This window comes from Leptopilina boulardi, unplaced genomic scaffold (genome assembly GCF_019393585.1).
Source record: "Leptopilina boulardi isolate dan_hultmark-lab unplaced genomic scaffold, ZJU_Lbou_2.1 LbouV2_216, whole genome shotgun sequence".
Classification (NCBI taxonomy): domain Eukaryota; kingdom Metazoa; phylum Arthropoda; class Insecta; order Hymenoptera; family Figitidae; genus Leptopilina; species Leptopilina boulardi.
In genome coordinates, this window is record NW_026137770.1 from 2577464 (window position 1) to 2592216 (window position 14753).

The 14753-nt window shown below is 23.7% G+C and overlaps 1 protein-coding gene across 1 annotated transcript; it reads right to left on the bottom strand.

The window, feature by feature from the left end:
- Nucleotides 1-792: 792 nt before the first annotated feature.
- Nucleotides 793-14336, bottom strand: LOC127279529 (proline dehydrogenase 1, mitochondrial). The gene is made up of 12 exons (XM_051301934.1): nt 14172-14336; nt 13638-14022; nt 8145-8353; nt 7735-7916; nt 7258-7322; nt 6519-6703; nt 5140-5314; nt 4801-4911; nt 4567-4698; nt 4102-4301; nt 3244-3332; nt 793-3118 (listed from the first exon to the last, which is right to left on the bottom strand). The coding sequence occupies exons 2-12, from the start codon at nt 13959-13961 to the stop codon at nt 2913-2915; spliced, it is 1878 nt and encodes a 625-aa protein (XP_051157891.1). The 5' UTR covers nt 13962-14022; nt 14172-14336; the 3' UTR covers nt 793-2912.
- Nucleotides 14337-14753: the final 417 nt, after the last annotated feature.

Here is a 14753-nt window from a genome sequence, read left to right on the forward strand (position 1 = left end):
GTTTTAAATTTGCTTACACATTTATTAATGACTTTTTTTTAATCAAATATTTTTTTTTTGCAAAGTCTATAATTTCAATTATAAATTATTATTAATAATATAATATTACATACCTACAATTATTAAATATATTTATATAATTTTTTATTTATGTAAATATATTATATTATTAATGATAATTTATATACAAGGTAATTTCATATCATAATTACAATAATATGTCAAATATCATATTATAATAAATATGTATATGCAACTACATATTATAATAAATTATATTTTCTATATTATAAATATCGTTTTATATAAATTATTATAATTGTTCTATGTAAATATTTAAATTTTTAATACTAATATGTAAATAATTCTAAAAAAGCATTGACAGATATATTATTTTACAAATTAATATTTATTCATTGAATTTAATTTTTTCTCTAAATTTTCACTATTTATTGCTAAATAGTTATTTAATTTATGATTAAAAAGAAAAAAAAATTATGTAACTAAATTTTATTTTAATTAAAATTTAATTTTCTCAAAAAATAAAAATTGCATAACAACCTTTACTTTTTCTTATATAGTTTTCAATGTTTTTCTTTCAAAATTTACTAATATAATAAACTTCGTATTAAATTTTCATAACTAACATTATCTACATTTAAATAATAATAATAATAATATTATTATTGTCAATATCACGTTTACAAACGAGAGCAAACGTCAAATTCGTGTCTCTATTGTACAACTAAATAATTAAGAACTGTACGAACAGAATTATTATCCGCATGATAATCACACTTAAATTAATTTAGTCAAAACTGGACTGCAAATGTACGTAAAAATACTTTGCTACAATGTGTTTTTAACTTTAACAATGCCCCTTTATTTTCAAAAAAATTTTTCTATAGTATTTCCAAGGTTTGACAGTTCACACAATTTGTAAAAATTAAAGAAAAAGAAAATTATAATAATTAGCTCAATACAAAATAATCAATATAATAATCGTCGTTTTCATATAATAGGAAATATTGTAATAATAAAATAAAATCGCAAATCACAGTTGATGAAGTATACGTATAAATGTATGTATATATAAAGAGATCAATTAAGATTCTCGTATCATTTTGCTTTTTACATTGATTCCTGTCTAAATATATTTTAAATTTTTCTTTGTTTTTTTTTTTACTTTCCTTCGATTATCACAAACTCTTATAGAAATAAAAATACTTCTGATTTTTTTTATTTTTGAAAAATTCACATCAAAAATTGCAAGACAAGATTTTAAACAAAGTTTTCATTTTCTAAAAAAATATTAATTTTATGCCATAAAAATTTCATCTTACAATTATTATTATTTTTAAAAAAAGCCAGTAAAAATTTGAATTACATTTTGTAGTAAAATCATTAAAAGGATCAATTAACAAAATTAAAACTAAAAAAAAGTGTGATATTAATTTCTCAATTTTTGTATAATTGAATAGAAAAAAATCAGATGTATTCGTATTCATACATTTCATTTTGAAAATTAATAAATTTGATGAAAATGAAAAATTTTCGATAAAAATACTCGAAAATAGATATTACATGAAAATTTGAAAAGCAAAATGACGTGAATAATAAAACGATGTAGCATCAAAAATAATTGTAAAAGCTTACTAAAGTAGTTTTGTACTTGGATGCATACGCTAAACTTAATACTTGAACATGGGGACCATATAAATTACGTATAATAATTCAGGGACGAACGATAATATCATTTTTTTTATCGATTTTTCGCAAAGAAAAAAAAATAAAATTCAGCTATATAATATTCGATTTACAACAATCAAAAGATACAAAAAACAAATCCTGACTTTACTTATTGCTTTAACGAGGAGATACTTTCACATTAAAAAAAAAAGAAATTTATTGAAAAAGATTCACTTTTCAAAAAAAAAAATTTAATTAAAAAGTTAAAGTTCTAACATTTTCTTTTAATTAAAGTTAACTTGCTTTTTTAAAATAATAAAAATTTTTTCAAATTGTGTAAATTTTTGACATTTCACATTATTTTTTTTTATAATTTGAATTGAGATCATACATTTTTTTTCATTTTTCTAAAAGATATTTCTCTATTTTTTCATTCTCTGTTTCATTTTATTTTCCCTTTGATTTCTTATCAAGAAAAAAAAACTGTTAAAAACAAATTAAAACATCAATAATAATTATCATATACAAGAAAATGTCAAACTTAATAATTGCAGTTTCGTAAAATTGAAAAATTAAAGAGTTCGACATTATAAAGTAACATTAAAATAAAAAAGACACTAACCCTAAATTTTCTAAACAGAAAATGTGTGCCTTGAATAAATTAAATTGAAAAATACTTTTCCTATTAAAATTTCCATTGGCATTCTTTTGAGATTCTTTTGAGTAACTGATTTAAAACAATCAATTCAATTATTACACGGGCCATTTGTAAATATTAAATATAATATACTAAATATAAAGCTCATGAGGCTTTGTTTCATTCTTTCTAAAGATTTCTTTTTATCAAAACAAATTTTCGGGGAAATCAATGATGATGGTGATACGTAATTATTGTAAATGATTTCATTCATCATGGGTTAAAATAAAGAAAAAAAAAAATTTTATCAGATCCTGCTGATCTTTGTTACGAAAATTTTTCTAACTTTTAATTTCACCTGCTTCGAAGAGATTTTTTTTTAAACAGATCACAGAGATATTTAACGATATCATTTTCTCGTTGTTATTCGCCCATTTTATTTGGAATTCCATCTTATGATGAATGCTTTAAATTCTTTTTAATTCGTCGATATTTTAAAATTATGATCATGTGAGATTCGATAAACTGTAATTGCTACTTTTAAAACTTCAATCCTCGACTCGTATCAAATAAAAATGATAATTGTTCAAACAGGTGTATAATTGCCTTTAGGTTTGTAAAATATTTGTCCACGGACAATGCGCCTAAATATTTCACTCAATAAAAGTGACTTTTCTTTTTTAATCTTCTTAAGAACTCCTCGATTTTCCTGAGCCCTACGTGATAAATATGGTAATACTTCTTTCACTGGACCATAGGGGATGTATTTGTAAGCCGAGTATCCCGATTGACCTAAAAAATTAATTTTTTTACATTAATTAAAAATTCTTTTTTTTTAATTTTATTTTCATTTTCTTTATTATTCATTTATTGTAACAATCATTTAAAAAATAGAAAATATGTGAAAAAAAACTCACCCAGAGGGAATGTAATGTAATCACACATGCCTAATAATTGACCGAAACAAATTACTTTGTCTTCGGGTGAAATTCCAATTTCTTTCATTCTGAAAAGAAGCGAAAATTTGTTGTCATTTAATTCATTTATCTATTTTTATTATTTGAAATAATAAAATTATTAAACATTATTTCACTAAATGAATTCATAAGAAACTTAGTACTTTATGTACACTACCGACGGAAATTGTCGGTACGACTAACGTTCGAAGAGTGGACATTCGGCGCTGACTTTAAAGCAAGATATTTCAAGTTAGTAAAAAGTTACTGAAATATGTTAAAAAATGTTCAAGCCTATTTTTCTACAACTCAGCAGCGAGGCGGCAAATAGTGATGATCGACGGCTGATTTGTAGAAAAACATGCTCGAACCTTTTTTAACATATTTCAGGAACCACAAAACATTTTTTAAGTTTCAAAAATGCAAATTAAAGCTGAGATCTTAAAGATTATGTTGTAAAATTGTTGAATTTTTTTATACATTATGCTAGATTATGCCGGAAGTCAAAAACATTAGTACGACAGGACGAAAATTGCATAATTCTTGCTTGAAATCTTTTCGGTGTTATAAATACAATAAAAAAGAAAAAAATTTTCTTGATATACATTCAGAAGCAGAATTTTATCAGCTTTCCAACCATCTAAGTTAGAAGTAACTTTTTTCTAATTTGAAATATCTTGCTTTATAGTCAGCGCCGAATGTCCACTCCTCAAACGTTAGTCGTACCGACAATTTCCGACGGTAGTGTACAAATGAACACAAAAATGTTATGAATAAATAATATTTTTTGTAATAAAAAATAAAATAAAATTGACGTACTTTTCAATTGCAAAACGCACAGTATTCTCATTGTGCGATGCAACCATGATTCCGATTTTTTTTGGATCCTCTCCCTTATCTTTGTACTGTTTCATTCTTCGTAAGCACTCCATCAAAGTTTTATGATAACATTCCGTAGTGGCTTCGAAAGTTGGATTCGTTGGGTCAGAATAACCCATTGCTGCAGCGCGTGCTCTTTCCTTAGAAAATAAATTAAAAAACGACATTCCTAGTTATTTATGAATTATCTTAATTACCATTAACCTTGAGATAAATGTTTTCCAATCCTTTTGTCTTTTCTTTCTTTTTTTTACAATTTCAATAAATTTAATAAAGTACTTAAAAATAATACTACCAATTTTTTTTACTTTTTTTCAGAACTGCAATCCGTTGTTTTCCCAGGTTTCAAGTTTTTTCTTTATTTTTTGTTTTTTTTTATTAATCTGAAAAATTAAAATTACAAACCTGTTCGATATAAGCACCGCGCACTATTTTCGCACCAAAGTAGAAATTTTGACGTTCCGCCTGTTCAAGATCGGTTTTCACTTCATTGTACGCATCCTTAAGATATGTTTGATATGTGTTGAACACCACAGCCTAGGAGGGAGGTAGACCACACATTGAATTTGAGAGCTCATTCATTTATCCTCTGTAATAATACATATTTCATGGCACTATTCACACAATAAAATTAATTACCTTCTTTGTATTGTACTTGCGCATCATCTCCAATGTTAACCGTGATATTGCCGGTTGAAAGTATGTCTGCTCTGCGTCAATCATTATTCTAACGTTTAACTTGTCAGCTATCTGCAAAAAAAAATTCATTTTATTGGAAATTTTTCTTTTCTATAATAATAATAAAAAAAGAAATTAAAAAATTAAACATAAGCTTTAAAATGTAATGTAATCGCAGTTATTCCTTAGAGGGTGAGTAAATTCAGTTTAATTAGGATTAAAATTTCAACAAAAAATGTTTAATTTAATTAAATTGCAAAAGTTTTTGTTTCTAATTGAATAAAAATAATTCTAACATACCGAGACAAGATTATTAAATCTTCTAATCATATTTCTAAACATCTCTTCTTCTTTGGATGTCAGCTGGGACATAAGTTTCACCATTTTTCCAGTTTTAATGTCCGGAACTTGGAAAGTTTCACTCAGCTCGTAATTCTCATCGAGGATTCCACTCCAAGGGAACAAGTGAATGACACTGTATTAAAAAATAATTAAATTAAACTAAAGATAAAAGAAAAAATTAAATTTCACTTTAATATCTCAATTTTTATTAGTTATTATTTTCTTTCGGTTAAAAATGAGAAAAAGAAATTTAAACTTATTAAATAAAGGAGAATAATTTTTCCATAATATGTTAAGTATTATACAAATACATTTCAATATTAACAACAATAGAATAAATATATTTAAAAAATAAAAATACATGAATGAATAAAGAATTAGAATTAAAAAGATGAAATGAAACTATAAATGTTAAAATTGTTTTAATTCATTAAAAAATAAAAACATACCTAACTGTATTTTAATAACAGCAAAGATTCCACTTCACTCAAAGCGAAATAATAAAAGAACACAAACAATTCAAAGCTTTTAATAAAAAATCATATTTTTCTAAAATTAAAAGCAAATTTTTTTAACTCTTTTAAAGCCTTATTTTATTGAAAAAAAACTACTATCACCATTTTTCTACGTTAAATATGAACAAAACTTCATTCAGTTTAAAATTAAAAATACCATTTTTATCCAAATTTAATTTTACTATTTTTAAAAAAATTTATTACTACTTCCAATTTATATTTATTAAATATTATAATAAAATCATATCTATTTATTTATACGATTCATTGCTTTTTTTCTAACCTAATTTTTCAAAAATTTGACTCAAAACAGAAGTTAAGTCCCATATTCATTTTTCTTTTGCACTAAGAAAGAAAAATTAAAAATCTTTCTTTCCGAATAAAAAATGTTATTGAGTAGTAAAAATGCGTAAAAATTTTAATTCTTACTTTCTGCATGTCCAAGAGACCATTTTCATGAAATAAAGAAAACAGACTTTGTATTAGCAAAATATGAATTGTCGAAAAATTTGAAATTTCAAAATTCTATAAGAATATTTTTTTTTTTGTTTCTAATAAACATTTCTTCTATAATAATAAGATAGGTAACAATTAATTATATTATATATAAAACTATAAATATACTTTTTGTTAAATAAGTGAGAAGTTAAAACACGTAAGAAGAAATATGCGGTGCATTTTTTTTTAGTATAAAAAAAGAAATTAGAATACAGTATTGACATATTATTAATATCGTTAAAAACAAACACGGAATGGCGACCTTGAATTTAAGAGAAGAATTAAATTTACTTGAAATATAAGAAGGGGAAAAATTTTACGTACCCTTCTTTATCCGATTGAATTTTATCGAGGAATTTTTTCACTGGCACAGCATCCTGAATATGTGCGTCTTCGAATTTCTTTTTAAAATCATCAGGTTTCGCATGATGATCCAAAACTGCACCTTCACCACCAACAACATCATTCATATACTGCCGTGCTCGCATAATTACTTCAGACAATTGAAGCTAAATAAAGATAAATATAAATTAAATAATAATCAATTTTAATAATTAATGACAAATTTAACAGTATTGTTTTAATTGAATAGTAAAAAAAAGTGCAAATATTACATAGTCATGAAAAAAGTTTCGAATACCCTAAAAAAATGTCTGTTTATTAGAAAATATAACAAAAATTAATATTTAAAGAATTCCGGAAATTTATGGACATTCTTATTAATATTGAATTAAATTAAAATATTATTATATTTTGTACAGCTATATAAAAAATTAATGTTTATTTTTCTTCAGTTTTTTTATAAAAAATATAATTTTACTAACAGGGTGGCCAATAAAATTTAGAAATAAAATTCAAGGCTCTTTTCAAGTAAAAAAAATTTTTTTTCAAGGTTTCAAGAGAGCGCTAAATAAAGTTACATAAGATATTAATATATATATATACTATAAAAAATACCTCTTAAAGTTTACAAAAAAGTTAATAATTAAAATAAATAAATTTTAAAAATATCTGAATAAAAATAATAATAAAAAAAACGTTTATAACTATATATAATACATACCAAGAGTTGAGGTCGACCTAGAGCAGTTAATTTAACAGCAGTGATACCTGTACCCATGGAGGCATCTTAAAAATAAGAAATATATTATTAGTTATTAAATTAAAAACATAAAAAAAGTTTTTTAATTAATCAACAATTTTTAATTAGTCAAAAAATGAAAATTTTATATTTTTCTTTACAATATATATTGAAAAATTATTTTTTGCTGGCAAAGTTTTAGAAAATCTATCATTTCAGAAGTCAACATGAAATTCTATTTGGCAAGAGTTTTAATTGCAAGCATCCGAGCAAATGATTCAATTTAACTAGGAAATTCATTTAAATGTAAATAAATTCATTTCAACAATTTAATAATATAGTCGATAATTTTTTTCTTGCTCTGAAGTAAAAATAAAAAAAAGCGCTGTTCGCACTTTTAAGGTTGAGGATTTCTTTTTTTTTTTCATCATCATTGGGACCAGAAAACAGGAAACTCACTTGCAATGGCTTCTAAACTATTAATGAAGACGTCCATGTTTCGTTCACAAGAGGCTTCGTTCAAATAGAAATAGGTCCTCGCGGATGAAACTTTGTATCGACGATCGGCGAATGATTTCTCAACATGATACTTTTTCAATGCACCCTCCTGTTGTTCATCTCCGGCTTCTGAGACTGAGGCTCTAGAATTTAATAATAAAGAAACAAAATAAAAAACCATTTAAATTAAATATAAAAAGCTTTTCACCATGAAGAAATAAATAATTTAACAACAATAGATAGAAAAAATAATTTCTCCAAAAACTACAAAATTTTTTAATTTCTTGATTTGTTTTTTCAAAATTTTTTTTCTATAATGCATTTTCTATATATAGAAGTATTCTGTCAGTTTGAAAATAAATTCAACGTACTGTAATTCCCTTCTCTCGGCTTCCTCTTGCGAAATATCTTCTTCAACGGAATAATCCAAGATAGGTTTCACGCCAAATTGTCGTAGTCTATGAATAACAGGTCTGATTTTTACTTCGTCCTCTCCTGCGACAAAATGTCCATAAAAAGTGGATTTCATCAGCAGAGAGAAGAGTTTGTCACCTAATGCTTTATTCACTATTTTCATAATCTGTAACAAAAAAAAAAAATTAAAATTTCAAAAAAATCTCTTGTAAATCAAGATAAAAAAAAAAAATTTATCTGAATGAGGAAATAGTGAGAGAAACACATGTGAATGAAATTATTTTTACGATTCATAAAATTTGATATCGTAATACCTTTAAACGATGAGATAATCTAAGTTACGCATATTATATATTTTCTACATTGCAATTGACGCATTTTAACTGGCAATATAAATAACCAACCACCGTTGTCTAACCACTATTTTGCAAAAATAGCCCAGGCATACGTTGACAATGAATAAATAAAACCTCCACACAATGTTCATCAAAAATCTCAAAATTGAAAAATTTTGTAAAATAAAATATCTATATGAAAATTAAAGTAAATAAAAATACAATTGTATTTCTCTTTTCACCTAGATATGAAGTAAAAATTAAAATGTATTATGTAAAAAATATATTTATGCAATATTTTATAAATAAATGTTAACGAAATAAAAATGAGAATTTAGAATCGATATTTGTAGAATATAAAAATTTGTATTTTTTAAAAAAATTGACTACAATACTTGCGATACATTTTAATTTCTGAATTTTCAATGTATATGTACGTAATTGTGTAACCAAGTCAGTGTATTTATCACAAAATGAATAAATTTAAATAAAATCTGTTTTTACTGACAAATTAGGGGTTCATATGCTTAAAAAATTTCTGAAAACTTGTAAATAATTTGGTTCATTTCTTTAGAAAAAATAAGTTTGCAAGTTCAACTTCAAGATCACAGTTAAATATAAATCTAGATAATAATCATCTTGTACTGTGACGTGTATTAACTTTAAATTTAAACTTACGTATAGCTACCATACTTCTTTGGCAAATTGTTCGAATTTTCAAGAAACATTTAGAAAAACATAAATATTTTCGAAATGCTCAATATTAAAAATATTTATCAAATGCTTCTAAGTTTTGAATTTTTTTTTTTAAATTATTTTTTAATAAATAATTTTTAAATTATAGAAGTCTTCAGAAATATTCTAAATCTTTTCAGATTTCTCATAACATAATAATCAGGGTGTCTAGCACTTTTTCCAAATAAAATTCCACAACTTTTCCAGGTTTTATCAAGTTCAAAATTTTTTTCCAGATATTATTTTAATAAATTTTAATGACAAAAATAAATTAAATGTACAAAATTAAATTATTTTTATAATCTTTTTTCCATTGAAAACTATTAATTAATACATTTAATTTTTGGTATTTTTAGGCCCCGGATTGAATTTAGGGGAAGAAAAAAGACGTTTTTAGTCGATTTACATTACAAGAAAAGTCGAAAAAGTCGATTTCTTATTTTTAATAAATACAATTAGATAATAAATATTTTATTATTATTATCAAACAATTGTTATTAGAATTTAAATAAATTTTTATTAATTCTCTAATTTGATTTATGCAAATTATTCGAATTTAAATTGCTGAAGATATTTTTTATAAGCTTTTGATAATAAATAATTGAATTTTAGAGAATTTTGAATTGAAAAATGTTTTAAAAAAATTCAATTTTTAAAAGTGTTTATTAAATTTATTATAAATAATTAATTTTCCGAAAAATTTTAGAAATAATTAAATTTTTAGAAATAATTGAATTTCAGGAGATTTTAAATTTGAAACTTTTATAAATTTTAATTGATGAAATTTTATTACAAAATTTAAAGAATAATTGAATTTAAAAAAACTTTCATTTGAATAATATTTTAAATAATAAAATTTTTTAAAGAACTTGATTAAAATTATTGAATATAATTAATTTTGCGAAGAATTCTTGTTAATATTCATTTAATAATTCAGTTTTGAAAGATGTAAATTTTATATTAAAAAAATCGTATTTTGCTTAAAAAATGTTTTTAAAAAAAGTCAAAAAAGTACCTAATATTTTATTAAAATGAGTTTTTTTTATTTTACCAAATTTCGTGTTTTAAAACGTGGTTGGAAAAAAAAATTCTTACACGACATAGAAAATTCCAGGGCCCAATGAACTTAGAACTTTTCCAGGTTTTTCTGATAAAAATAAAAATCAACAATATTCGTGATGAAAACGAATTTCTATATTCTAAAGTGAATAAGAAGATTTTGTTGAATAAAATATATAGAAATCAAGTTTAGCCCTCTTAGATCGATTTAATAATAATTTGATTTGTTCTCAGGTCGAGGGAAAAGAGTAAGTTCAAGATCAAGTGGGATCTCTCTCTCTCTCTCTAAGTAGCTTTCAAGTATATTCGTTTTGAAGCCTATGAATATCAGGACAGCCATTCATCATATACTCGAGATTTATAGTCATGACGCTAAAAGAAGATAATATTTAACATCTTAGAAAGTGTGTTAGAAAAGAAGATAACCGCAAGCATAAAATCATCTACTGCGGATCAGTGATATCGTAAATTATGCTCACTGATATAAAATGTAAACAGTTCCACACGCCAGATATTTAACAACAGGTGTTGAAGATACAAAATAATTCACCGTCAAGTTTCACGAGACTGTATAATGCTTCACTTTACGTAATTTCGATCTATAAAAAAAAAACATGTCATTTAATTGAAAATTTTATGAAAAATAGATAAATTAATTTCCTTGAACAAAAATTATTTTAATTGAAATTCTATAATAATTTTATCACTATAAATTATTTTATTAACGTAATTTTATTTAACTTGTTATGTATTTATTTTTTTATTCTTTTTAATAAAAATTGTAATAATAAATAATTTAAAAAAACGAATATATTAAATGTACACATGTAGAGTACAAAAACTGAATCTGCGTCAGTTGAAATATAATATTATGTTTTGCAATTGTACCCATCAATGCAAGAACCAGACATAGACCATTGAAATCCAACGCTCTATGTTTAGTTCTTGCATCAAGAGGTTCAATTTCTCGAGTGAAACGTGATATAATTTTGATTACGGGTCTCGGAAGGTTGTTAAATAAAATCAAATGATTCTGCAGTCAGTGAAATAACTAGATTCAAATCTGACAATAATTATATCTAATATTAACGAATTAACTGTCCATTCAACTAATTGTAATTGATGTTGATTCACTAATTAAAAAAAAAAGAAGAAAAAAAAAATGAAAACAAAGTTGATAATTTATATTATTATGAAATTATATTGTATTATTTAATTATTAATTTCTTATCAAAAAATGAATTTTACGGAAATTCAAAGTAAAATCAAAATTTTCGTATATTTTTGAACAATATAGCAATATTGTTATCGTATGAATTTGCATTAATTTTTTGCTTAAAAAGCAAAGTATGTGAATGAGAGTGATGTGTCAGCAAATAATGTTTATGGAAAGAATCATCGTCTGGGGACTGTCTGAGGAAACTAATATTAAAGTGTAAAACTAGCACACATGACCTTTATTTATTCCGATTTTGAACTTTAAACGGACATAAGATTTCTTGGATTTTTAAATTTTTTCAAATTTCATATATATCGTATATATAAGAAAATGAGAATTAATTTTAAATTTAATAAAAATAAAAAAAATAATTTTAAAATTCAAAGCAATTAAAATTAAATGATAAATTCATTTAATAATTTTAAATGATTTTAGATTTAATGGTAATAAAATTAAAAAAGCTGAAACCTATTAAATAATCACAAATTTAATATAGAATAAAAATATATTGGAACACATGTTCGTGGAAAGCATGGCGCAATTGACTGTATAGTGTAAACACACGAGTAAGATTTGAATAATCGATAAAAAAAAATTATCTACGTATTACTATCAAAGTTAAAAGTTTGGTCAATGAATCATACATATAAATCGTTTATTTTGGTCCTTGGCAATGATGATTATTATTCGATTGAGTCAGGTATTTTTTTTTTTCTAAAATCTGTTTTTTTCTGTTATTGAACTGATGAATTATGAAATTACGTCTTGGAATGAGGATTCCATGAGAAAAAAAAATGATAAATAAATCACGATGGCGTCTTTTAGAATGTTAAAATCAATACCAGTCATATCTTAATGTTTTTTTTTTAATAGAAAACCACAGATCAATCACATACGTTTCAGTACTCAATCTACACCTATAAATGATACATGAAACTTTATTAATTGAATTTCAAATGACAATATCGAAATCTGTTTAGCAAAGCATTATGAATAATTAAACAATAATATTAATAAAAGTAAATAGAATAAATTATTTTTTGATATTAAACAAAATTAAGATTATGAAAATATTTAAATAAAAATATAGAACATAAAATAAACTTATTAATAAAAAAATATATATAACTAAATGATTACAAAAATGAATTTTATTTATTTTTATTGTTAATTTCATTGTTGAGATGGAATAATCCTTTTTTTAAAACTGTAATTTATCAACAGTCTGCAATTAAAATTTGTAATACTTGTTTTTTTTTCTATTACGTGAATTACCAAAGAGAATACCGGAAAAACATGACAAAGAATTTATTTCCCGCTTGTTATCATTATTTTTTTAAAATGCAATTTATTTATGTCTATATGTATTTACAGTCTTGAAAAAGATTAAAGAAAATTGTTTTTATCCAATGAAACTTTCTTCTTAAGTTAAATATTACTTAAATAAATGTAAATATAATTAAATAATTACAATAAAATAATATTAATATCAATTACAGTAATTCATTTTTTAAATTCTGTGCTTTTAAAAATAGGTAAAAATACTATAACACAAATTAATAATAAACGAATATAGTTAGATATAAAAAAAAATATATTAATTAACTTAAAACAAAAGAAATTGAATTATGAAATAAAAATACTCTACTTTTTAAACTTTCATTTTTTTAAACAATTGTTTCATTGTTATTAAGTAAAGTGAAAAATCCAAAAATGGTGTACACTAATTTTTTTACATAACCCACAAGATGTGAAGATTGTGTTCTAAAATTAACACGTGCCATATGTATACATAGAATAGTTTTAAGAAATCAAATTAACAATTGTTAAGATATTTTTTCATATTAACATTATCAACTTTAAAAAAAGGGAAATTTAAGTTTTTTTAAATATGTATACTGTCAGAAAAATCAATATATAACCTTCAATTGTAATATTCTTATACAATGATAATTAAATATGAAAAGTGAAGGTTAAATAGGATAGTAAATTTTTTTTTCTAAATATAATTAAATAAAATTAAATAAGATTCTTTTTTTCAGAGGTCTCTTCCCCTCGTGCTTACTTTTAAAATGTAGACATAATACTTCCAGAAAACTCACCTTGGAATTGTTCTCGACCATGTACTCGATAGAACATATTTGATAAACTACGTATGCTCGTATTAATTCAGTAGTTGTTTTACTCTTGAATGCTGCTACGGGATCATTAAACCTAAGATCCAAGGGGTCGATTTGTCGTGGAACAGGTTTTGCCTCAGTCCCAGATGTAGATGAACTTGTGGCACATCCTTTAACGCATAACTGCATTATATTCACCGACGGCCTTGCCACGCTCTCAAGGAAACCGGGAGGCAATGCCATCATAAGATATTTATTCAACTTTTTACCGGTACATCGTTTCGATACTGTTCTTAAAAATGCCATAATGTCAATAAAGAAACACGACAATTTTCAAGATGCTCCAATTCACCGAATATGCTTTTCTCTGAAGACAAAAAAAAGAAAAAGAAAAAAGGTTACGTTTCATTTAGAAAAGCAACCCCGTATAGTATTCGAAATTACAATGAAAAACCATTGACTGTAAAATAAACGATACAATTCTTCAAATGATTTATAGGAAAATGATTAATTTACCCCAAAAATAAGAAGATGATCAAAGAACTTTGATAATTTTAATGTATAAACTCTTCTTGAATTACTTTGAATATATAATTATTTGCTCCGATTTCCTTTGCTCCGCAACAAGATCACCGGTCTTCTTGTTGACTGGTCTAAAGCACTCAACGCTATATTTTATTGGCTGTCATGGAAATGGTACCAATTTAAAAGTGGGGTGCGTTCAGGGACGAACAAGTGCCCACCTTAATTTGAGATCATTTTTCTAAACTCACTTTTATTTTGTTTTTAATCACACTTTGATTATTGTTGTATATTTAAATTCTCATTTATTAAAAAAAAAAAAAAATACACATTTTACACCTTGAATAATTTTAATTTAAAATAAAAATATTTTTTTTAACATAACCTTAAAATAGAAAAAATGTTATCAAATAAAATTATTATTCTAACAAATAAATTTAAAAATAAATTATTTCATTGAAATACATTATTTATTTTAATTTAAAAAATATATTAGATAATAATTTGAATGTTAACGTGAGTGAAATAGGTAATTTTGACAAAAATTACAATTTTTTTTTATAAGTCAAAATTAAA